The sequence below is a fragment of the Rhinopithecus roxellana genome, chromosome 14 (assembly GCF_007565055.1).
Source record: "Rhinopithecus roxellana isolate Shanxi Qingling chromosome 14, ASM756505v1, whole genome shotgun sequence".
Lineage (NCBI taxonomy): Eukaryota > Metazoa > Chordata > Mammalia > Primates > Cercopithecidae > Rhinopithecus > Rhinopithecus roxellana.
Window position 1 is genome coordinate 121,819,642 of NC_044562.1, and position 26,136 is coordinate 121,845,777.

Genomic DNA, 26,136 nt, shown 5'->3' on the forward strand with positions numbered 1-26,136 from the left:
GCTGGTTGCTCTTTGAGCCAGCTTGGCCTTGCCTCGCATACACACGCCTCAGCTACTTACACGATGCTCCAAATCAGCTTGTCCCAAAGTCTATGTCTGCCCAGGGCCACAGAAGGCCAAGTCCCCTGGGTGGTAATCCTGACCGCTTTCTGCACTTGAAAATAAAGTCCTCCTCAGGACGGCCTGTGGTCTGCCTCTTGGCAACCAACAAGCCTGCACTTCCATAGGAGCCCTGAGACGTGAAATGGAACCCAAAAGGCAGCGCACACCCTGCTCCTCAGCCTGATGCTCATTTCCTCTATATGGTTCCATTTGTAGCACGGTAGTTGCACTGTGGCTTGTGCGTGTCAGGCAAGGCCAAGCAAGCTCAAACAGCAACCAGCCACCTCTGCAAGGGTGTGCCAGGAGCAGATGGAGCAACCACCAACCTCACTCGCTGATGGACATGGTACATCAGTTCTTCTACCCTAAAGGTAGGGCTGAGAGGTAGACCACGGGCCATCTTGAGGAGGACTTTATGTTCAAGTGCAGAAAGCAGGCAGGATTACCACCCAGGGGACTCGGCCTTCTGTGGCCTACAGTGCCACATGAGCCCTGAGACATGAACTGGTGTGCCATCTCCTTTATACAAAAATTAACTTAAGATGGATTAAACAGTTCAACATGCAATCTGCTTTTTCTCAGGCCTCTGCTCCATCAGTCATTAGGTGGAAGCCACTCAGCCTGTGTGAACCTGGCCATCCCTGCGTCCTTGCGTAGCTGAGGCTGCTGGATGGTGCACATGCTCCAGGTGCACCCTTGCAGAGGTGGCTGGTTGCTCTTTTGAGCCAGCTTGGCCTTGCCTGGCATGCACAGGCCCCAGCTACTTACACGCTCCTCTGAATCAGCTTTTCCCAGAGTCTAAGTCTGGCCAGGGCCACAGAAGGCCGAGTCCCCTGGGTGGTAATCCTGCCTGCTTTCTGCACTTGAACATAAAGCCCTCCTCAAGATGGCCTGTGGTCCGCCTCTTGGCAACCAACAGGCACGCATTGCTGTACGAGGCCTGAGGCACTGACTGGAGCGCCAAAGGCAGTGCACACCTTGCTCCTGAGCCTGCTGCTTGTTTCCTCCACATGGCTCCATTTGTAGCACGGTAGTTGCACTGAAGCTTGTGTATGCCAGGCAAGGCCGAGCTGGCTCAAAGAGCAACCAGCCACCTCTGCAAGGGTGTGCCAGGAGCAGGTAGATCAGCTACCAACCTCACTTGCTGATGGACATGGTACATCAGTTCTTCTACCCGAAAGGTAGGGCCGAGAGGCAGACCACAGGCTGTCTTCAGGAGGACTTTATGTTCAAGTGCAGAAAGCAGGCAGGATTACCACCCAGGGGACTCGGCCTTCTGTGGCCTACAGTGCCACACGAGCCCTGAGGCTTGGACTGGTGCCATCCCCTTTATACAAAAAAATTAACTTAAGATGGATTAAACAGTTCAACGTGCCATCTGTGTTTCTTCAGGCCTCTGCTCCATCAGTCATTAGGTGGAAGCCACTCAGCCTGTGGGAACCTGGCCATGAGTAGCTGAGGTTGCTGGCTGGCCCACCTGCTCCAGGTGCACTCTTGAAGAGGTGGCTAGTAGCGCTTTGAGCCGGCTTGGCCTTGCCTGGCATGCACAGGCCCCAGCTACTTACATCCTACTCTGAATTAGCTTGTCCCAAAGTCTGAGTCTGGCCAGGACCACAGAAGGCCGAGTCCCATGGGTGGTAATCCTGCCTGCTTTCTGCACTTGAACATAAAGTCCTCCTCAAGACGGCCTGTGGTCTGCCTCTTGGCAACCAACAGGCACGCATTTCCATAGGAGCTCTGAGACATGGAATGGAACCCAAAAGGCAGCGCACACCCTGCTCCTCAGCCTGCTGCTCGTTTCCTCTATATGGTTCCATTTGTAGCACGTAGTTGCACTGACGCTTGTGCGTGTCAGGCAAGGCCAAGCAAGCTCAAAGAGCAACCAGCCACCTCTGCAAGGGTGTGCCAGGAGCAGATGGAGCAGCCACCAACCTCACTCGCTGATGGACATGGTACATCAGTTCTTCTACCCTAAAGGTAGGGCCGAGAGGTAGACCACAGGCCGTCTTGAGGACAATTTCATGTTCAAGTACAGAAAGCAGGCAGGATTACCACCCAGTGGACTTGGCCTTCTATGGCCTACAGTGCCACACGAGCCCCTGAGGCATGAACTGGTGCCATCTCCTTTATACAAAAATTAACTTAAGATGGATTAAACAGTTCAACATGCAATCTGCTTTTCCTCAGGCCTCTGCTCCTTCAGCCATTAGGTGGCAGCCACTCAGGTTGTGGGAACCAGGCCATTCCTGCGTCCTTGAGTAGCTGAGGCTGCTGGATGGTACACCTGCTCCACGTGCACCCTTACAGAGGTGGCTGGTTGCTCTTTGAGGCAGCTTGGCCTTGCCTGGCATACACAGGCCCCAGCTACTTACACACTGCTCCGAATCAGCTTTTCCCAGGGTCTAAGTCTGGCCAGGGCCACAGAAGGCCGAGTCCCATGGGTGGTAATTCTGCCTGCTTTCTGCACTTGAACATAAAGTCCTCCTCAAGACGGCCTGTGGTCTGCCTCTTCGTAACCAACAAGCCTGCAGTTCCATAGGAGCCCTGAGACATGGACTGGAACCCCAAAGGCAGCGCACACCCTGCTCCTCAGCCTGCTGCTCATTTCCTCTATATGGTTCCATTTTTACCACGGTAGTTGCACTGAGGCTTGTGCATGCCAGGCAAGGCCAAGCTGGCTCAAAGAGCAACCAGTCACCTCTGCAAGGTGTGCCAGGAGCAGATGGAGCAGCCACCAACCTCACTCGCTGATGGACATGGTACATCAGTTCTTCTACCCCAAAAGGTAAGGCCAAGAGGTAGACCACAGGCAGTCTTGAGAAGGACTTTTCATTCAAGTGCAGAAAGCAGGCAGGATTGCCACCCAGGGGACTCGGCCTTCTGTGGCTACAGTGCCACATGAGCCCTGAGGCATGAACTGCTGCCATCTCCTTTATGAAAAATTAACTTACAATGAATTAAACAGTTCAAGGTGCCGTCTGCTTTTCCTCAGGCCTCTGCTCCATCAGTCATTAGGTGGAAGCCACTCAGCCTGTGTGAACCTGGCCATCCCTGCGTCCTTGAGTAGCTGAGGCTGCTGGATGGTGCACCTGCTCCAGGTGCACCCTTGCAGAGGTGGCTGGTTGCTCTTTGAGCCAGCTTGGCCTTGCCTGGCATGCACAGGCCCCAGCTACTTACACGCTCCTCTGAATCAGCTTTTCCCAGAGTCTAAGTCTGGCCAGGGCCACAGAAGGCCGAGTCCCCTGGGTGGTAATCCTGCCTGCTTTCTGCACTTGAACATAAAGTCCTCCTCAAGATGGCCTGTGGTCCGCCTCTTGGCAACCAACAGGCACGCATTGCTGTACGAGGCCTGAGGCACTGACTGGAGCCCCAAAGGCAGTGCACACCTTGCTCCTGAGCCTGCTGCTCGTTTCCTCCACATGGCTCCATTTGTAGCACGGTAGTTGCACTGAAGCTTGTGTATGCCAGGCAAGGCCGAGCTGGCTCAAAGAGCAACCAGCCACCTCTGCAAGGGTGTGCCAGGAGCAGGTGGAGCAGCCACCAACCTCACTCACTGATGGACATGGTACATCAGTTCTTCTACCCTAAAGGTAGGGCCGAGAGGCAGACCACAGGCTGTCTTGAGGAGGACTTTATGCTCAAATGCAGAAAGCAGAAAGGATTACTACCCAGTGGACTTGGCCTTCTGTGGCCTACAGTGCCATACAAGCCCTGAGGCATGGACTGGTGCCATCTCCTTTATACAAAAATTAACTTAAGATGGATTAAACAGTTCAACATGCAATCTGCGTTTCCTCAGGCCTCTGCTCCATCAGTCATTAGGTGGAAGCCACTCAGCCTGTGGGAGCCTGGCCATCACTGCTTCCTTGAGTAGCTGAGGTTGCTGGCTGGCCCACCTGCTCCAGGTGCACGCTTGCAGAGGTGGCAGGTTGCGCTTTGAGCCGGCTTGGCCTTGCCTGGCATGCACAGGCCCCAGCTACTTACATTCTACTCTGAATTAGCTTGTCCCAAAGTCTGAGTCTGGCCAGGACCACAGAAGGCCGAGTCCCATGGGTGGTAATCCTGCCTGCTTTCTGCACTTGAACAAAAAGTCCTCCTCAAGACGGCCTGTGGTCTGCCTCTTGGCAACCAACAGGCACGCATTTCCATAGGAGCCCTGAGACATGGAATGGAACCCAAAAGGCAGCGCACACCCTGTTCCTCAGCCTGCTGCTCGTTTCCTCTATATGGTTCCATTTGTAGCACGGTAGTTGCACTGACGCTTGTGCGTGTCAGGCAAGGCCAAGCAAGCTCAAAGAGCAACCAGCCACCTCTGCAAGGGTGTGCCAGGAGCAGATGGAGCAGCCACCAACCTCACTCGCTGATGGACATGGTACATCAGTTCTTCTACCCTAAAGGTAGGGCCGAGAGGTAGACCACAGGCAGTCTTGAGGACAATTTCATGTTCAAGTACAGAAAGCAGGCAGGATTACCACCCAGTGGACTTGGCCTTCTGTGGCCTACAGTGCCACACGAGCCCTGAGGCATGAACTGGTGCCATCTCCTTTATACAAAAATTAACTTAAGATGGATTAAACAGTTCAACATGCAATCTGCTTTTCCTCAGGCCTCTGCTCCTTCAGCCATTAGGTGGCAGCCACTCAGGTTGTGGGAACCAGGCCATTCCTGCGTCCTTGAGTAGCTGAGGCTGCTGGATGGTGCACCTGCTCCAGGTGCACCCTTGCAGAGGTGGCTGGTTGCTCTTTGAGCCAGCTTGGCCTTGCCTGGCATGCACAGGCCCCAGCTACTTACACGCTCCTCTGAATCAGCTTTTCCCAGAGTCTAAGTCTGGCCAGGGCCACAGAAGGCCGAGTCCCCTGGGTGGTAATCCTGCCTGCTTTCTGCACTTGAACATAAAGCCCTCCTCAAGATGGCCTGTGGTCCGCCTCTTGGCAACCAACAGGCACGCATTGCTGTATGAGGCCTGAGGCACTGACTGGAGCCCCAAAGGCAGTGCACACCTTGCTCCTGAGCCTGCTGCTTGTTTCCTCCACATGGCTCCATTTGTAGCACGGTAGTTGCACTGAAGCTTGTGTATGCCAGGCAAGGCCGAGCTGGCTCAAAGAGCAACCAGCCACCTCTGCAAGGGTGTGCCAGGAGCAGGTAGATCAGCTACCAACCTCACTTGCTGATGGACATGGTACATCAGTTCTTCTACCCGAAAGGTAGGGCCGAGAGGCAGACCACAGGCTGTCTTCAGGAGGACTTTATGTTCAAGTGCAGAAAGCAGGCAGGATTACCACCCAGGGGACTCGGCCTTCTGTGGCCTACAGTGCCACACGAGCCCTGAGGCTTGGACTGGTGCCATCCCCTTTATACAAAAAAATTAACTTAAGATGGATTAAACAGTTCAACGTGCCATCTGTGTTTCTTCAGGCCTCTGCTCCATCAGTCATTAGGTGGAAGCCACTCAGCCTGTGGGAACCTGGCCATGAGTAGCTGAGGTTGCTGGCTGGCCCACCTGCTCCAGGTGCACTCTTGCAGAGGTGGCTAGTAGCGCTTTGAGCCGGCTTGGCCTTGCCTGGCATGCACAGGCCCCAGCTACTTACATCCTACTCTGAATTAGCTTGTCCCAAAGTCTGAGTCTGGCCAGGACCACAGAAGGCCGAGTCCCATGGGTGGTAATCCTGCCTGCTTTCTGCACTTGAACATAAAGTCCTCCTCAAGACGGCCTGTGGTCTGCCTCTTGGCAACCAACAGGCACGCATTTCCATAGGAGCCCTGAGACATGGAATGGAACCCAAAAGGCAGCGCACAACCTGCTCCTCAGCCTGCTGCTCGTTTCCTCTATATGGTTCCATTTGTAGCACGTAGTTGCACTGACACTTGTGCGTGTCAGGCAAGGCCAAGCAAGCTCAAAGAGCAACCAGCCACCTCTGCAAGGGTGTGCCAGGAGCAGATGGAGCAGCCACCAACCTCACTCGCTGATGGACATGGTACATCAGTTCTTCTACCCTAAAGGTAGGGCCGAGAGGTAGACCACAGGCCGTCTTGAGGACAATTTCATGTTCAAGTACAGAAAGCAGGCAGGATTACCACCCAGTGGACTTGGCCTTCTGTGGCCTACAGTGCCACACGAGCCCCTGAGGCATGAACTGGTGCCATCTCCTTTATACAAAAATTAACTTAAGATGGATTAAACAGTTCAACATGCAATCTGCTTTTCCTCAGGCCTCTGCTCCTTCAGCCATTAGGTGGCAGCCACTCAGGTTGTGGGAACCAGGCCATTCCTGCGTCCTTGAGTAGCTGAGGCTGCTGGATGGTGCACCTGCTCCACGTGCACCCTTGCAGAGGTGGCTGGTTGCTCTTTGAGGCAGCTTGGCCTTGCCTGGCATACACAGGCCCCAGCTACTTACACACTGCTCCGAATCAGCTTTTCCCAGGGTCTAAGTCTGGCCAGGGCCACAGAAGGCCGAGTCCCATGGGTGGTAATTCTGCCTGCTTTCTGCACTTGAACATAAAGTCCTCCTCAAGACGGCCTGTGGTCTGCCTCTTCGTAACCAACAAGACTGCAGTTCCATAGGAGCCCTGAGACATGGACTGGAACCCCAAAGGCAGCGCACACCCTGCTCCTCAGCCTGCTGCTCATTTCCTCTATATGGTTCCATTTTTACCACGGTAGTTGCACTGAGGCTTGTGCATGCCAGGCAAGGCCAAGCTGGCTCAAAGAGCAACCAGTCACCTCTGCAAGGTGTGCCAGGAGCAGATGGAGCAACCACCAACCTCACTCGCTGATGGACATGGTACATCAGTTCTTCTACCCCAAAAGGTAAGGCCAAGAGGTAGACCACAGGCAGTCTTGAGAAGGACTTTTCATTCAAGTGCAGAAAGCAGGCAGGATTGCCACCCAGGGGACTCGGCCTTCTGTGGCTACAGTGCCACATGAGCCCTGAGGCATGAACTGGTTGTGCCATCTCCTTTATACAAAAATTAACTTAAGATGGATTAAACAGTTCAACATGCAATCTGCTTTTTCTCAGGCCTCTGCTCCATCAGTCATTAGGTGGAAGCCACTCAGCCTGTGTGAACCTGGCCATCCCTGCGTCCTTGCGTAGCTGAGGCTGCTGGATGGTGCACATGCTCCAGGTGCACCCTTGCAGAGGTGGCTGGTTGCTCTTTTGAGCCAGCTTGGCCTTGCCTGGCATGCACAGGCCCCAGCTACTTACACGCTCCTCTGAATCAGCTTTTCCCAGAGTCTAAGTCTGGCCAGGGCCACAGAAGGCCGAGTCCCCTGGGTGGTAATCCTGCCTGCTTTCTGCACTTGAACATAAAGCCCTCCTCAAGATGGCCTGTGGTCCGCCTCTTGGCAACCAACAGGCACGCATTGCTGTACGAGGCCTGAGGCACTGACTGGAGCGCCAAAGGCAGTGCACACCTTGCTCCTGAGCCTGCTGCTTGTTTCCTCCACATGGCTCCATTTGTAGCACGGTAGTTGCACTGAAGCTTGTGTATGCCAGGCAAGGCCGAGCTGGCTCAAAGAGCAACCAGCCACCTCTGCAAGGGTGTGCCAGGAGCAGGTAGATCAGCTACCAACCTCACTTGCTGATGGACATGGTACATCAGTTCTTCTACCCGAAAGGTAGGGCCGAGAGGCAGACCACAGGCTGTCTTCAGGAGGACTTTATGTTCAAGTGCAGAAAGCAGGCAGGATTACCACCCAGGGGACTCGGCCTTCTGTGGCCTACAGTGCCACACGAGCCCTGAGGCTTGGACTGGTGCCATCCCCTTTATACAAAAGAATTAACTTAAGATGGATTAAACAGTTCAACGTGCCATCTGTGTTTCTTCAGGCCTCTGCTCCATCAGTCATTAGGTGGAAGCCACTCAGCCTGTGGGAACCTGGCCATGAGTAGCTGAGGTTGCTGGCTGGCCCACCTGCTCCAGGTGCACTCTTGAAGAGGTGGCTAGTAGCGCTTTGAGCCGGCTTGGCCTTGCCTGGCATGCACAGGCCCCAGCTACTTACATCCTACTCTGAATTAGCTTGTCCCAAAGTCTGAGTCTGGCCAGGACCACAGAAGGCCGAGTCCCATGGGTGGTAATCCTGCCTGCTTTCTGCACTTGAACATAAAGTCCTCCTCAAGACGGCCTGTGGTCTGCCTCTTGGCAACCAACAGGCACGCATTTCCATAGGAGCCCTGAGACATGGAATGGAACCCAAAAGGCAGCGCACACCCTGCTCCTCAGCCTGCTGCTCGTTTCCTCTATATGGTTCCATTTGTAGCACGTAGTTGCACTGACGCTTGTGCGTGTCAGGCAAGGCCAAGCAAGCTCAAAGAGCAACCAGCCACCTCTGCAAGGGTGTGCCAGGAGCAGATGGAGCAGCCACCAACCTCACTCGCTGATGGACATGGTACATCAGTTCTTCTACCCTAAAGGTAGGGCCGAGAGGTAGACCACAGGCCGTCTTGAGGACAATTTCATGTTCAAGTACAGAAAGCAGGCAGGATTACCACCCAGTGGACTTGGCCTTCTGTGGCCTACAGTGCCACACGAGCCCCTGAGGCATGAACTGGTGCCATCTCCTTTATACAAAAATTAACTTAAGATGGATTAAACAGTTCAACATGCAATCTGCTTTTCCTCAGGCCTCTGCTCCTTCAGCCATTAGGTGGCAGCCACTCAGGTTGTGGGAACCAGGCCATTCCTGCGTCCTTGAGTAGCTGAGGCTGCTGGATGGTGCACCTGCTCCACGTGCACCCTTGCAGAGGTGGCTGGTTGCTCTTTGAGGCAGCTTGGCCTTGCCTGGCATACACAGGCCCCAGCTACTTACACACTGCTCCGAATCAGCTTTTCCCAGGGTCTAAGTCTGGCCAGGGCCACAGAAGGCCGAGTCCCATGGGTGGTAATTCTGCCTGCTTTCTGCACTTGAACATAAAGTCCTCCTCAAGACGGCCTGTGGTCTGCCTCTTCGTAACCAACAAGACTGCAGTTCCATAGGAGCCCTGAGACATGGACTGGAACCCCAAAGGCAGCGCACACCCTGCTCCTCAGCCTGCTGCTCATTTCCTCTATATGGTTCCATTTTTACCACGGTAGTTGCACTGAGGCTTGTGCATGCCAGGCAAGGCCAAGCTGGCTCAAAGAGCAACCAGTCACCTCTGCAAGGTGTGCCAGGAGCAGATGGAGCAGCCACCAACCTCACTCGCTGATGGACATGGTACATCAGTTCTTCTACCCTAAAGGTAAGGCCAAGAGGTAGACCACAGGCAGTCTTGAGGACAATTTCATGTTCAAGTACAGAAAGCAGGCAGGATTACCACCCAGTGGACTTGGCCTTCTGTGGCTACAGTGCCACACGAGCCCTGAGGCATGAACTGGTGCCATCTCCTTTATACAAAAATTAACTTAAGATGGATTAAACAGTTCAACATGCAATCTGCTTTTCCTCAGGCCTCTGCTCCTTCAGCCATTAGGTGGCAGCCACTCAGGTTGTGGGAACCAGGCCATTCCTGCGTCCTTGAGTAGCTGAGGCTGCTGGATGGTGCACCTGCTCCAGGTGCAGCCTTGCAGACGTGGCTGGTTGCTCTTTGAGCCAGCCTGGCCTTGCCTGGCATGCACAGGCCCCAGCTACTTACACACTGCTCTGAATCAGTTTTTCCCAGAGTCTAAGTCTGGCCAGGGCCATAGAAGGCCGAGTCCCTTGGGTAGTAATCCTGCCTGCTTTCTGCACTTGAACATAAAGTCCTCCTCAAGACGGCCTGTGGTCTGCCTCTTGGCAACCAACAAGCCTGCAGTTCCATAGGAGCCCTGAGACATGGACCCCAAAGGCAGGGCACACCCTGCTCCTGAGCCTGCTGCTCATTTCCCCTACATGGTCCAGGTGCACCCTTCCAGAGTTGGTTGGTTGCTCTTTGAGCCAGCTTGGCCTTGCCTCCATGTACTGGCTCCAGCTACCTACACGCTGCTCAGTCACCTTGCCCTGCCTTGGCCCAAATTCTATGTCTCGCCAGGGCCACAGAAGTCCAAGTCCCCGGGGTGGTAATCCTGCCTGCTTTCTGCACTTGAACATGAAGTTCTCCTCAAAACAGCCTGTGATCCGCCTCTTGGCAACCAACAAGCATGCAGTGCCTTCCGACCCCTGAGGCACTCACTGGAATCCCAAAGGCAGCGCACACCCTGCCCCTGGGCCTGCTGCTCGTTTCCTCTACATGGCTCCATTTATACCACAGTTGTTTCACTGAGGCTTCTGCATGCCAGGCAAGGCCAAGTTGGCTCAAAGAGCAACCAGCCACCTCTGCAAGGGTGTGCCAGAAGCAGGTGGACCAGCTACCAACCTCACTCGCTGATGGACATGGTACATCAGTTCTTCTACCCTGAAGGTAGGGCCAAGAGGCAGACCACAGGCCATCTTGAGGAGGACTTTATGTTCAAGTGCAGAAAGCAGGCAGGATTACCACTCAGTGGACACGGCTTTCTCTGGCCTACAGTGCCACATGAGCCCTGAGGCATGAACTGGTGCCATCTCCCTTATACAAAAATTAAGACAGATTAAACAGTTCAACATGCCATCTGGTTTTCTTCGGGCCTCTGCTCCATCAGGTGACAGCCACTCAGGTTGTGGGAACCAGGCCATTCCTGCGTCCTTGAGTAGCTGAGGCTGCTGGATGGTGCACCTGCTGTAGGTGCACCCTTGCAGAGGTGGCTGGTTGCTCTTTGAGCCAGCTTGGCCTTGCCTGGCATGCACAGGCCTCAGCTACTTACACACTGCTACAAATCAGCTTTTCCCAGAGTCTAAGTCTGGCCAGGGCCACAGAAGGCCGAGTCCCCTGAGTGGTAATCCTACCTGCTTTCTGCACTTGAACACAAAGCCCTCCTCAAGACGGCCTGTGGTCCGCCTCTTCGCAACCAACAAGTACGCATTGCCGTACGAGGCCTGAGGCACTGACTGGAGCCCCAAAGGCAGTGCACACCCTGCTCCTGTGCCTGCTGCTCATTTCCTCCACATGGCTCCATTTGTAGCACGGTAGTTGCACTGAGGCTTGTGCATGCCAGGCAAGGCCACGCTGGCTCAAAGAGAAACCAGCCACCTCTGCAAGGGTGTGCCAGGAGCAGGTAGATCAGCTACCAACCTCACTTGCTGATGGACATGGTACATCAGTTCTTCTACCCGAAAGGTAGGGCCGAGAGGCAGACCACAGGCTGTCTTCAGGAGGACTTTATGTTCAAGTGCAGAAAGCAGGCAGGATTACCACCCAGGGGACTCGGCCTTCTGTGGCCTACAGTGCCACATGAGCCCTGAGGCAGGAACTGGTGCCATCTCCTTTATACAAAAAAATTAACTTAAGATGGATTAAACAGTTCAACATGCAATCTGCTTTTCCTCAGGCCTCTGCTCCATCAGCCATTAGGTGGCAGCCACTTAGGTTGTGGGAACCAGGCCATTCCTGCATTCTTGAGTAGCTGAGGCTGCTGGATGGTGCACCTACTCCAGGTGCACCCTTGCAGAGGTGGCTGGTTGCTCTTTGAGGCAGCTTGGCCTTGCCTGGCATGCACAGGCCCCAACTACTTACACGCTACTCCCAATCAGTTTGTCCCAAAGTCTAAGTCTGTCCAGGGCTATAGAAGGCCGAGGTACCCTGGGTGGTAATCCTGCCCGCTTTCTGCACTTTAACATAAAGTCCTCCTCAAGATGGCCTGTGGTCTGCCTCTTGGCAACCAACAAGCCTGCATTTCCATAGGAGCCCTGAGACATGGACTGGAACCCCAAAGGCAGCGCACACCCTGCTCCTGAGCCTGCTGCTTGTTTCCTCCACACGGCTCCATTTGTAGCACAGTAGTTGCACTGAAGCTTGTGTATGCCAGGCAAGGCCGAGCTGGCTCAGAGCAACCAGCCACCTCTGCAAGGGTGTGCCAGGAGCAGGTAGATCAGCTACCAACCTCACTTGCTGATGGACATGGTACATCAGTTCTTCTACCCGAAAGGTAGGGCCGAGAGGCAGACCACAGGCTGTCTTCAGGAGGACTTTATGTTCAAGTGCAGAAAGCAGGCAGGATTACCACCCAGGGGACTCGGCCTTCTGTGGCCTACAGTGCCACACGAGCCCTGAGGCTTGGACTGGTGCCATCCCCTTTATACAAAAAAATTAACTTAAGATGGATTAAACAGTTCAACGTGCCATCTGTGTTTCTTCAGGCCTCTGCTCCATCAGTCATTAGGTGGAAGCCACTCAGCCTGTGGGAACCTGGCCATGAGTAGCTGAGGTTGCTGGCTGGCCCACCTGCTCCAGGTGCACTCTTGCAGAGGTGGCTAGTAGCGCTTTGAGCCGGCTTGGCCTTGCCTGGCATGCACAGGCCCCAGCTACTTACATCCTACTCTGAATTAGCTTGTCCCAAAGTCTGAGTCTGGCCAGGACCACAGAAGGCCGAGTCCCATGGGTGGTAATCCTGCCTGCTTTCTGCACTTGAACATAAAGTCCTCCTCAAGACGGCCTGTGGTCTGCCTCTTGGCAACCAACAGGCACGCATTTCCATAGGAGCCCTGAGACATGGAATGGAACCCAAAAGGCAGCGCACACCCTGCTCCTCAGCCTGCTGCTCGTTTCCTCTATATGGTTCCATTTGTAGCACGTAGTTGCACTGACGCTTGTGCGTGTCAGGCAAGGCCAAGCAAGCTCAAAGAGCAACCAGCCACCTCTGCAAGGGTGTGCCAGGAGCAGATGGAGCAGCCACCAACCTCACTCGCTGATGGACATGGTACATCAGTTCTTCTACCCTAAAGGTAGGGCCGAGAGGTAGACCACAGGCCGTCTTGAGGACAATTTCATGTTCAAGTACAGAAAGCAGGCAGGATTACCACCCAGTGGACTTGGCCTTCTGTGGCCTACAGTGCCACACGAGCCCCTGAGGCATGAACTGGTGCCATCTCCTTTATACAAAAATTAACTTAAGATGGATTAAACAGTTCAACATGCAATCTGCTTTTCCTCAGGCCTCTGCTCCTTCAGCCATTAGGTGGCAGCCACTCAGGTTGTGGGAACCAGGCCATTCCTGCGTCCTTGAGTAGCTGAGGCTGCTGGATGGTGCACCTGCTCCACGTGCACCCTTGCAGAGGTGGCTGGTTGCTCTTTGAGGCAGCTTGGCCTTGCCTGGCATACACAGGCCCCAGCTACTTACACACTGCTCCGAATCAGCTTTTCCCAGGGTCTAAGTCTGGCCAGGGCCACAGAAGGCCGAGTCCCATGGGTGGTAATTCTGCCTGCTTTCTGCACTTGAACATAAAGTCCTCCTCAAGACGGCCTGTGGTCTGCCTCTTCGTAACCAACAAGACTGCAGTTCCATAGGAGCCCTGAGACATGGACTGGAACCCCAAAGGCAGCGCACACCCTGCTCCTCAGCCTGCTGCTCATTTCCTCTATATGGTTCCAATTTTACCACGGTAGTTGCACTGAGGCTTGTGCATGCCAGGCAAGGCCAAGCTGGCTCAAAGAGCAACCAGTCACCTCTGCAAGGTGTGCCAGGAGCAGATGGAGCAACCACCAACCTCACTCGCTGATGGACATGGTACATCAGTTCTTCTACCCCAAAAGGTAAGGCCAAGAGGTAGACCACAGGCAGTCTTGAGAAGGACTTTTCATTCAAGTGCAGAAAGCAGGCAGGATTGCCACCCAGGGGACTCGGCCTTCTGTGGCTACAGTGCCACATGAGCCCTGAGGCATGAACTGGTTGTGCCATCTCCTTTATACAAAAATTAACTTAAGATGGATTAAACAGTTCAACATGCAATCTGCTTTTTCTCAGGCCTCTGCTCCATCAGTCATTAGGTGGAAGCCACTCAGCCTGTGTGAACCTGGCCATCCCTGCGTCCTTGCGTAGCTGAGGCTGCTGGATGGTGCACATGCTCCAGGTGCACCCTTGCAGAGGTGGCTGGTTGCTCTTTTGAGCCAGCTTGGCCTTGCCTGGCATGCACAGGCCCCAGCTACTTACACGCTCCTCTGAATCAGCTTTTCCCAGAGTCTAAGTCTGGCCAGGGCCACAGAAGGCCGAGTCCCCTGGGTGGTAATCCTGCCTGCTTTCTGCACTTGAACATAAAGTCCTCCTCAAGATGGCCTGTGGTCCGCCTCTTGGCAACCAACAGGCACGCATTGCTGTACGAGGCCTGAGGCACTGACTGGAGCCCCAAAGGCAGTGCACACCTTGCTCCTGAGCCTGCTGCTCGTTTCCTCCACATGGCTCCATTTGTAGCACGGTAGTTGCACTGAAGCTTGTGTATGCCAGGCAAGGCCGAGCTGGCTCAAAGAGCAACCAGCCACCTCTGCAAGGGTGTGCCAGGAGCAGGTGGAGCAGCCACCAACCTCACTCACTGATGGACATGGTACATCAGTTCTTCTACCCTAAAGGTAGGGCCGAGAGGCAGACCACAGGCTGTCTTGAGGAGGACTTTATGCTCAAATGCAGAAAGCAGAAAGGATTACTACCCAGTGGACTTGGCCTTCTGTGGCCTACAGTGCCATACGAGCCCTGAGGCATGGACTGGTACCATCTCCTTTATACAAAAATTAACTTAAGATGGATTAAACAGTTCAACATGCAATCTGCGTTTCCTCAGGCCTCTGCTCCATCAGTCATTAGGTGGAAGCCACTCAGCCTGTGGGAGCCTGGCCATCACTGCTTCCTTGAGTAGCTGAGGTTGCTGGCTGGCCCACCTGCTCCAGGTGCACGCTTGCAGAGGTGGCAGGTTGCGCTTTGAGCCGGCTTGGCCTTGCCTGGCATGCACAGGCCCCAGCTACTTACATCCTACTCTGAATTAGCTTGTCCCAAAGTCTGAGTCTGGCCAGGACCACAGAAGGCCGAGTCCCATGGGTGGTAATCCTGCCTGCTTTCTGCACTTGAACATAAAGTCCTCCTCAAGACGGCCTGTGGTCTGCCTCTTGGCAACCAACAGGCACGCATTTCCATAGGAGCCCTGAGACATGGAATGGAACCCAAAAGGCAGCGCACACCCTGTTCCTCAGCCTGCTGCTCGTTTCCTCTATATGGTTCCATTTGTAGCACGGTAGTTGCACTGACGCTTGTGTGTGTCAGGCAAGGCCAAGCAAGCTCAAAGAGCAACCAGCCACCTCTGCAAGGGTGTGCCAGGAGCAGATGGAGCAGCCACCAACCTCACTCGCTGATGGACATGGTACATCAGTTCTTCTACCCTAAAGGTAGGGCCGAGAGGTAGACCACAGGCTGTCTTGAGGACAATTTCATGTTCAAGTGCAGAAAGCAGGCAGGATTACCACCCAGTGGACTTGGCCTTCTGTGGCCTACAGTGCCACACGAGCCCTGAGGCACGAACTGGTGCCATCTCCTTTATACAAAAATTAACTTAAGGTGGATTAAACAGTTCAACATGCAATCTGCTTTTCCTCAGGCCTCTGCTCCTTCAGCCATTAGGTGGCAGCCACTCAGGTTGTGGGAACCAGGCCATTCCTGCGTCCTTGAGTAGCTGAGGCTGCTGGATGGTGCACCTGCTGTAGGTGCACCCTTGCAGAGGTGGCTGGTTGCTCTTTGAGCCAGCTTGGCCTTGCCTGGCATGCACAGGCCTCAGCTACTTACACACTGCTACAAATCAGCTTTTCCCAGAGTCTAAGTCTGGCCAGGGCCACAGAAGGCCGAGTCCCCTGAGTGGTAATCCTACCTGCTTTCTGCACTTGAACACAAAGCCCTCCTCAAGACGGCCTGTGGTCCGCCTCTTCGCAACCAACAAGTACGCATTGCCGTACGAGGCGTGAGGCACTGACTGGAGCCCCAAAGGCAGTGCACACCCTGCTCCTGTGCCTGCTGCTCATTTCCTCCACATGGATCCATTTGTAGCACGGTAGTTGCACTGAGGCTTGTGCATGCCAGGCAAGGCCACGCTGGCTCAAAGAGAAACCAGCCACCTCTGCAAGGGTGTGCCAGGAGAGGGGGACCAGACACCAACCTCACTCGCTGATGGACATGGTACATCAGTTCTTCTACCCTAAAAGTAGGGCCAAGAGGCAGACCACAGGCCGTCTTGAGGAGGACTTTATGTTCAAGTGCAGAAAGCAGGCAAGATTACCACCCAGTGGACTTGGCCTTCTGTGGCCTACAGTGCCACACGAGCCCTGAGGCATGAACTGGTGCCATCTCCCTTATACAAAAATTAACTTAAGGTGGATTAAACAGTTCAACATGCAATCTGCTTTTCCTCAGGCCTCTGCTCCTTCAGCCATTAGGTGGCAGCCACTCAGGTTGTGGGAACCAGGCCATTCCTGCGTCCTTGAGTAGCTGAGGCTGCTGGATGGTGCACCTGCTGTAGGTGCACCCTTGCAGAGGTGGCTGGTTGCTCTTTGAGCCAGCTTGGCCTTGCCTGGCATGCACAGGCCTCAGCTACTTACACACTGCTACAAATCAGCTTTTCCCAGAGTCTAAGTCTGGCCAGGGCCACAGAAGGCCGAGTCCCCTGAGTGGTAATCCTACCTGCTTTCTGCACTTGAACACAAAGCCCTCCTCAAGACGGCCTGTGGTCCGCCTCTTCGCAACCAACAAGTACGCATTGCCGTACGAGGCCTGAGGCACTGACTGGAGCCCCAAAGGCAGTGCACACCCTGCTCCTGTGCCTGCTGCTCATTTCCTCCACATGGCTCCATTTGTAGCACGGTAGTTGCACTGAGGCTTGTGCATGCCAGGCAAGGCCACGCTGGCTCAAAGAGAAACCAGCCACCTCTGCAAGGGTGTGCCAGGAGAGGGGGACCAGACACCAACCTCACTCGCTGATGGACATGGTACATCAGTTCTTCTACCCTAAAAGTAGGGCCAAGAGGCAGACCACAGGCCGTCTTGAGGAGGACTTTATGTTCAAGTGCAGAAAGCAGGCAAGATTACCACCCAGTGGACTTGGCCTTCTGTGGCCTACAGTGCCACACGAGCCCTGAGGCATGAACTGGTGCCATCTCCCTTATACAAAAATTAACTTAAGGTGGATTAAACAGTTCAACATGCAATCTGCTTTTCCTCAGGCCTCTGCTCCTTCAGCCATTAGGTGGCAGCCACTCAGGTTGTGGGAACCAGGCCATTCCTGCGTCCTTGAGTAGCTGAGGCTGCTGGATGGTGCACCTGCTGTAGGTGCACCCTTGCAGAGGTGGCTGGTTGCTCTTTGAGCCAGCTTGGCCTTGCCTGGCATGCACAGGCCTCAGCTACTTACACACTGCTACAAATCAGCTTTTCCCAGAGTCTAAGTCTGGCCAGGGCCACAGAAGGCCGAGTCCCCTGAGTGGTAATCCTACCTGCTTTCTGCACTTGAACACAAAGCCCTCCTCAAGACGGCCTGTGGTCCGCCTCTTCGCAACCAACAAGTACGCATTGCCGTACGAGGCCTGAGGCACTGACTGGAGCCCCAAAGGCAGTGCACACCCTGCTCCTGTGCCTGCTGCTCATTTCCTCCACATGGCTCCATTTGTAGCACGGTAGTTGCACTGAGGCTTGTGCATGCCAGGCAAGGCCACGCTGGCTCAAAGAGAAACCAGCCACCTCTGCAAGGGTGTGCCAGGAGAGGGGGACCAGACACCAACCTCACTCGCTGATGGACATGGTACATCAGTTCTTCTACCCTAAAAGTAGGGCCAAGAGGCAGACCACAGGCCGTCTTGAGGAGGACTTTATGTTCAAGTGCAGAAAGCAGGCAAGATTACCACCCAGTGGACTCGGCCTTCTGTGGCCTACAGTGCCACATGAGCCCTGAGGCAGGAACTGGTGCCATCTCCTTTATACAAAAAAATTAACTTAAGATGGATTAAACAGTTCAACATGCAATCTGCTTTTCCTCAGGCCTCTGCTCCATCAGCCATTAGGTGGCAGCCACTTAGGTTGTGGGAACCAGGCCATTCCTGCATTCTTGAGTAGCTGAGGCTGCTGGATGGTGCACCTACTCCAGGTGCACCCTTGCAGAGGTGGCTGGTTGCTCTTTGAGGCAGCTTGGCCTTGCCTGGCATGCACAGGCCCCAACTACTTACACGCTACTCCCAATCAGTTTGTCCCAAAGTCTAAGTCTGTCCAGGGCTATAGAAGGCCGAGGTACCCTGGGTGGTAATCCTGCCCGCTTTCTGCACTTTAACATAAAGTCCTCCTGAAGATGGCCTGTGGTCTGCCTCTTGGCAACCAACAAGCCTGCATTTCCATAGGAGCCCTGAGACATGGACTGGAACCCCAAAGGCAGCGCACACCCTGCTCCTGAGCCTGCTGCTCGTTTCCTCTATATGGTTCCATTTGTAGCACGGTAGTTGCACTGTGGCTTGTGCATGCGAGGCAAGGCCAAGCTGGCTCAAAAAGCAATCAGCCACCTCTGCAAGGGTGTGCCAGGAGCAGGTGGAACAGCTACCAACCTCTTTTGCTGCCGTTCAGGGTACCTCAGTTTTTCTACCATAGAGGTAGGGTCCCAGTGCCATCTGCTTTTCCTCAAGTCTCAACTCCATTAGCTGCCAGGCGGCAGCCACTCAGGCTGTGGGAACCTAGCCTTCTCAGCTTCCTTGAGTAACCTAGGTTGCTGACTGCTCCACCTGTTCCATGCGCACCCTTGCAGAGATGGCTGGTTCGTCTTTGAGCCAGCTTGGCCTTGCCTAGTATCCACAGATACCAGCTACCCACTCACTCCTCCAAGTCAGCTTGTCCTGTCTTGGTGCCAAATTCTAAGTCTGACCATGGCCACAGAAGGCCGAGTCGCCAGGGTGGTAATCCTGCCTGCTTTTTACACTGGAACATAAAGTCCTCCTCAAGAAGGCCTGTGGTCCGCCTCTTGGCAACCAACAAGCATGCAGTACCTTATGACCCCTGAGGCACTGACTGGAGCCCCAAAGGCAGCGCACACCCTGCTCCTGAGCCTGCTGCTTGTTTTCTCTACATGGCTCCATTTGTAGCACAGATGTTGCACTGAGGCTTCTGCATGCCGGGAAAGGCCAAGTTGGCTCAAAAAGCAACCAGCCACTTCTACAAGGTGTCCCAGGAGTCGCTGGATGAGTCACCAACCTCACTCACTGTCGGTCAGGGTACATCAGCTCTTCTACCCTACAGGTAGGGCCCCAGTGCTATCTGCTTTTCCTGAGGACTCTGCTCCATCAGCCATCAGGAGGCAGCCCCTCAGGCTGTGGGAACCTGGCCATCCCTGATTCCTTGACGGGGTGAGGTTGCTTGATGGTCCACCTGCTCCAGGCGCACCCTTGCAGAGGTGGCTGGTTGCTTTTTGAGCCAGCTTGGCCTTGCCTGGCATTCACAGGCTCCAGCTACCTACACACAGATACTCCGAGTCAGCTTGTCCCAAATTCTAAGTCTGGCCAGGGCCTCAGAAGGCCGAGTCCCCTGGGTGGTAATCCTGCCTGCTTTCTGCACTTTAACATAAAGCCCTTCTCAAGACGGCCTGTGGTCTACCTCTTGGTAACCACAAACCCTGCAGTACCATAGCAGACCTGAGACATGGACCCCAAAGGCAGCGTACACCCTGCTCCTGAGCCTGCTGCTCATTTCCTCTATATGGTTTCATTTGTAGCACGGTTGTTTCCCTGAGGCTTGTGCATGCCAGACAAGGCCAAGCTGGCTCAAAGAGCAACCAGCCCCCTCTGCAAGGGTGTGCCAGGAGCAGGTGGAACAGCTACCAACCTCATTCGCTGCCATTCAGGGTACCTCAGTTTTTCAACCCTAGCGGTACAGTCCCAGTGCCATCTGCTTTTCCTCAGGTCTCACCTCCATCAGCCGTCAGGTGGCAGCCACTCGGGCTGTGGGAACCTGACCACCCCGACTTGTTTTTTTGTTTTGTTTTGTTTTTTGTTTCCTTGGGGTTTTTTGTTTTTCTTTTTGTTTTGTTTTGCATTGTTGTTGCATTGTTGTCGTTTTTGAAGCCACAGGAGATTTAGCCAATTCAGATGCCTTGCTACCCACAATTTGGAACATTCCTTTAGATTTGACCAAGTCAGGAAGAGATGGGAGAAAAATGAAACAACAACAATAAAACCCCAAACACAAACAGAGTTCAGCAAAACTAACAAATGCACAACCCATATGATTACTGAGTGTTCTAATGCTAAAGAGAAATTAAAAGCAGCTGGTGGGTAATCTTACATTTTAGTCATCAAGGAAAAATTTTAAGACAAAACTAATTCAGCTACTTACCTGGAAATAAGGCTCAGGCTGGTCATAGTTCTCTGCCATCTTAGAAGCTGGAAAAAAACTGACACTCACCTTCCCTGTAAGAAGCAAGCTGAAACTCAGGAAAGGAGGTGCCTGTTCTCCATCGTCATGGAAGCAGGAAAACTTGCCTTCCTTGTTGGAAATGAGTAAAACTTCAGAAAAGAGTTGTACAACAAAATCAACCTTCGATCTCAACCAAATTTTGGGAGATCAGAGGCTCTCTGTTAAGCTCCCCAACCTCAGCAAGTTACACTATTGGTTTGGGCAATAAAGATAGCCCAGGTTGGTATCAAGCAACAATGAGATTTCTCAAATGTCAGGACCACCTTTGTAATGTCCTTCTCTTTTTTTATCTTTAATGGTATAGTCTGTTTTGTCAGGAACTAGGAGTGCAACACCTGCTTTTCTCTGTTTTCCATTTGCTTGAAAGATTTTTTCCATTCCTTTATTTTGAGCCTATGTATGGCACGGCATGTGAGATGGGTTTCTTGAAGACGGCGTACTCCAATGGGTATGGTTCTTCATCCAGCTTGCCCCCATGTCTTTCAATTGGAGCATTTAGCCCATTTACATTTAAGGTTAGTAATGGTACATGTGGATTTGATCCTGTCGTCATGCTGTCAGATGGTTATTTTGCAGACTTGTGTATGTGGTTGGTTTTTAGCATCACTGGTCTGTGTACTTCAGTGCGGTTTTGTAGTGGCTGGTGGTGGTCTTTTCTTTCCCTATTTAGTGCTTCCTTCAGGAGCTCTCATAAGGTAGATCTGGTGATACTGATTTCCCTCAGCATTTGCTTGTATGAAAAGGATCTTATTTCTCCTTCACTTATGATGCTTAATTTTGCTGGACATGAAATTCTGGGCTGAAAATTCTTTTCGTCAATAGCAGTTGGTATAGGTTGGGGTGTGTGCTGCACTCCCGTGTGCTGTCAGGGCAAGTACAGCAAAATCAGGTCTCAGAGGAGAACTCTCTCAAAAGCGAACCCCCAGCGCAGCACAGTTGCTTTACACAAACGTGGCCAGACTTCTTTTTTAAGCAAGTCCTCTTTTTAAAGAGGGGAACTCTCAGATCTGATCTCTGCTGGGCAATCTTGCACATGAGATGTGGCTGGTCTGACCGCAGCATTCCTAAAGTGCCAGGATAAAGTGTCTCACGAGGGCAAGTGGACCCTAGAGAGAGAGCTGTCCCTGCCCTCTGGGCTCCACATCACCTGACTTGCTGCTCCACCACTTTGCTTCTCTCCTGGGCGCTCCATCCCGGAGACATGTGAGTCAGCAATCACTTAGTGTGATCAGCCCAGGATGGAGGGTCTGTGCTGTGGGCCCAAGCCAGGGTTCCCTGTCTGGTGATGAGCAGTGGAGGGTGTGTCGTGCACATGGGAGACGGACTGGCTTATTCGTTGGGTAAACTGCAGCTTATTGGAGGTGTTGTTATGGCACTTAGGATCTTTGCTCCCTTGATATTCTGAGGGTAGCAAGGGCAGTTCCACTGCAGAGGCCGTGGCAGAAAGGATTTCAGTGGCTCCTGGAAGCTCTGTCCAGGGAACTGGCAGTTGCTGCTGGCTTGATAGCTCCGGTGTGGGCTGGCTGGAGGCCCAGGCCAGGAAGACCTGCCCATCAAGCAGAGAGTCCGGCCACTTTTCTGAAGGTTGCTGTGGTATGCTGGGGGTCCTCTCCCATCCCTAATTGCCTCATATTTTCCAGGGAAGATGATAGCCTGCCCCTTCCTCTGGGAGCTCTATACCACTGAGGTGTGAACCTGTTGCCAATCTGAACACACCTGTAAGACGTGGCTGGAGGCAAGTGGAGAAGTTTCACCTAGTCAGGAGGAAGAACAACAGGGACTTGCTCTAAAAAAACGTCTGGCCACGTTTTTGTAGAGCAGCTGAGCTGTGCTGGGGGTTCACTTCAGCCCCTGGTTGCCTCAGACACTGTGAAGCCCTAAGGCTGAAATGGCTGAGTCACCCAAACAGTAAACAGTCTGGTCCTCCCCCTGGGAGCTCTGACTCAGGGAGGCCTGAGACCTCTGTCAGCCAGAGAACAGCAGTCAAGGTAGCCGGAGACCCTGGTTGAAAGACTTCACTCACTGACCAGAAATGTGGTCGGTGACTGACGTAAACAAGAGGCTGGCCACATTTTCATAGCGTGGCTGTGCTGTGCTGTGGTACCTTTTCCACCCCTTGTCAGCTTGGGCTCTCCAAAGCCTGCAGGCCAGAATGGCTAGTCATCCAAACAGCAAAGGAGGTGGCCTGCCCCTCTCTCTGGGAGCTCTGTCTCAGGAACATTTCAAATTTCCATTGGTCAAGGAATGCTGGTGGAGGTAGCTGGAGGCCCCAGTTGGGAAGTCCTGTCCAGTGAGGTAGAACAGGATCAGGGGCCTGCTTACAGAAGCAGTCTGGCCGTGATCTGGTAAAGCAGCTGCGCTGCGCTGCGGGATCTCTTCTGCCCCTGGTCGGGGCAGGCTGGAATGACTAAGTTGCCTGAACAGGAAAGATGGTGGCCTGCCCTGTCTTTTCTCTCAGAGTTTATCTTGTTTGATGGAGCTTAATTTTTAGCCTGTTGATTTTACTGTCTACATTAGACTTGTTCAGAAAGAACCTGATATCTTTTAGGTTAGATATATGAGAATTCACTGTTTTCTGTAAATAAACCTGTTCATGTCTTGTTCTCTGGAAAGAAGTCTCTTTCAGCTATCTGACTTTGGTCACAATCACGTAGAGCAGTAGCCAGGAGCCAGTCCACAATGACATAATTGAATTTCCATTTCCAGTGTTTCCTTGGTGTGTCTTACATTGTCCAGAACTAAGCATTTTATTCTCAGTTGTCAAAATGCTAAGTTGTCCACTGTACTGAAATACTGTGCTTCCTCAATCAATTTTTTTTAAGGTGTGCACTTTCATCCAATTCTTCTCAAGTCAGAGTACAGGTAAGCCCTGGCTGCCTCCAGCCACTCTCAGGGGGACCAAAAGCCTTCATACACCCTGAGTTGGGGTACAAAAAAGGGGGCCATGAAAACTGTTCAAAATAAAACAAAATTAAAAAGTATTAAGGCAAAGATTTTAAAAACTTTGCATTACGTAATTTACACGAAAGCAATGCTATCATCTCCCCTGTGTGAACTTGGGAGAGGACTGGGCCATTCTCCTTAGAGAGAAGTGGGGTGGCTTTTAGGAGGGCAAGGGGCTTCCTGAAACAATGCATCTCACAATATTTGGAATGACTATTGAAAAGAAGAACAATGTAAAATCAGAGTCGTCAGCCACATTGTAGAACTTTGGGGGATGCTCGCTCCAACCAACTGCTGTCACCTTCAGCATTCCAGTTTTTAAATCCTAAGTCAAGCCAATTAAAAAAAAAAAAATTGAAACAATAAAACAAATAAAGCCATGCCAATCTCATCTTGTTTTCTGCAAAGTTTGGTTTTGTCAAGAAAGGGTGTAACGCAACTAAGTCACAGTCCACCTAGAAGCATTTGCGGTGGACAATGGAGGGGCCTGACTCATCATACTCCTGTTTGGTGATCCACATCTGCCGGAAGGTGGACAGCGAGGCCAGGATGGAGCCACCGACCCACACGGAGTACTTGCGCTCCGGCGGAGCAATGATCTTGATCTTCATTGTGCTGGGCGCCAGGGCAGTGATCTCCTTCTGCATCCTGTCGGCCATGCCAGGGTACATGGTGGTGCCGCCAGACAGCACTGTGTTGCTGTACAGGTCTTTGCGGATGTCCACGTCAGACTTCATGATGGAGTTGAAGGTAGTTTTGTGGATGCCACAGGATTCCATGCCCAGGAAGGAAGGCTGGAAGAGCGCCTCGGGGCAGCGGAACCGCTCGTTGCCGATGGTGATGACCTGGCCATCGGGCAGCTGGTAGCTCTTCTCTAGGGAGGAGCTGGAGGCCACTGTGGCCATCTCCTGCTCAAAGTCCAGGGCGACATAGCACAGCTTCTCCTTGATGTCACGCACGATTTCCCGCTCAGCCGTGGTGGTGAAGCTGTAGCCACGCTCCGTGAGGAGCCTCATGAGGTGGTCAGTCAGGTTCCGGCCGGCCAGGTCTATGCGCAGGGTGGCATGGGGGAGGGCATTCCCCTCATAGATGGGCACACTGTGGGTGACCCCGTCACCGGAGTCCATCACGATGCCAGTGGTACGGCCAGAGGTGTACAGGGACAGTGCGGCCTGGATGGCCACGTACATGGCTGGGGTGTTGAAGGTCTCAAACATGATCTGGGTCATCGTCTCGCGGTTGGCCTTGGGGTTGAGGGGGGCCTCGGTCAGCAGGATGGGGTGCTCCTTGGGAGCCACACACAGCTCGTTGTAGAAGGTGTGGTGCCAGATCTTCTCCATGTCGTCCCAATTGGTGATGATGCCACGCTCCATGGGGTACTTCAGGGTCAGGATGCCTCTCTTGCTCTGGGCTTCGTTGCCCACATAGGACTCCTTCTGACCCATGCCCCCCATTATGCCCTGGTGCCTGGGGTGCCCCACGATGGAAGGGAAGACAGCCCGGGGGGCATCATCGCCCGCAAATCCAGCCTTGCACATGCCGGAACCGTTGTCAATGACGAGCACGGCGGTATCATCATCCACGGTGAGCTCATTCAACTGCATAGCCTTTAAAAGATCATCATCCTCTTTTTTCATGCTTTCAATTTCCTCCAAATATTTCTCTTCTCTTAGCTGGCTCTGATGTTTCATCGTGTCTAGCTCCAGTCTTAGCATGGCAATTTCTTCCTGCAACGTACTATTTTCATGCAAGAGATCTTTTTCTTTCTTAGGACAAGGAGAAAGCTAAATAAACAAAGGGAACTTTTAATTAGCACTCAATAGAATGACACACATGATTTCTTCTGAAATTAAAAAATAACGTGCATTTGTATAATGAAAGAATCCCCATAGTGGATATTTAACTGGAAAAAAAATTGGACAAAATTTCAAACCTAATAGAGTGTAAATTCCCAAAAGTTTAAGTATTTATTTAAAGACTATGAAAAATAAATCACTAGAGAATTTTAAAGAATCTCAGAATTTGAAAAGCCTTTCTCTGAGTTACAAAAGAAACCCAGAGGTTAAAGTTCTTTAAGTTCCTTTTACTGAAGAACGTACCGATATTCTACATTTCTAATATTTTTATACTCAGTTATAAGAGTTACATTTATTCATAACGGTTAAATCTAAGCATTGTACCCTTCCACAATGTACACATCTGCATCTAAGCACTGTACCCTTCTACCCTGTACATGTCTGCATCTAAGCATTGCACTTCTACATACAACACTGAACTCATTTAAGATCACGATTCTTAAAAGGAGAGGTCAAAAAATATATACAAGATGCAGGATTTTCCCCAGGTCTCCTGATGCTACTTCTAGTGATCCTCCACAAAATCACTTCTGGTGTAAATACATAAATACAAAAGAAGCCTTTTATTTCAAAATATGAATGGTAAATAAGATAGAACTTAGAGAGATTTTCTTAGAAATCACAAGATTATTTGCCATTGCCATAACTTTTCTTTCCTCTTTACAATGTTTGAAACAGTAGTAAGTGTGAAATAGGGGAAATACACTGAACTATTTCTCTAGGAATAAAATACTTATCAATAAATTATCACTAAATGTGTATCACGGCATGTCATTGTTTTCAAAGCTCTTTGCATTGAAATGAGAAACTTCTTGGAGCAAACTGTTCCTCTCTGCAAAAGCAAAGATAATGACATCCACAATGTGGCCTCTGACCCAAGTATACATTTCCGACTTTCCTATCAGTGAAAATAATCAATTCACTTCTCTATTAATATTTTTAAAAAATAAACTAATGTCCAAAAACTGGAAAATGTGTTTTTACTAGCAAAACTTATTTTTGATATTGGAAA

The 26,136-nt window shown here is 52.3% G+C and overlaps 1 protein-coding gene across 9 annotated transcripts in view; it reads right to left on the reverse strand.

Moving 5' to 3' along the window:
- The window catches only part of LOC104677008 (actin, cytoplasmic 1-like), a 72,613-nt gene that overhangs the window by 17,763 nt on the left and 28,714 nt on the right, over positions 1 to 26,136 (reverse strand). For all 9 annotated transcript variants that reach the window (XM_030916741.1, XM_030916740.1, XM_030916736.1 and 6 more), the window contains one exon: positions 20,314 to 25,052. In XM_030916741.1, the coding sequence (XP_030772601.1) occupies positions 23,724 to 25,052 (1,329 nt within the window). In that variant the 3' untranslated portion in view covers positions 20,314 to 23,723. The remainder of the gene's footprint in view (positions 1 to 20,313; positions 25,053 to 26,136) is intronic.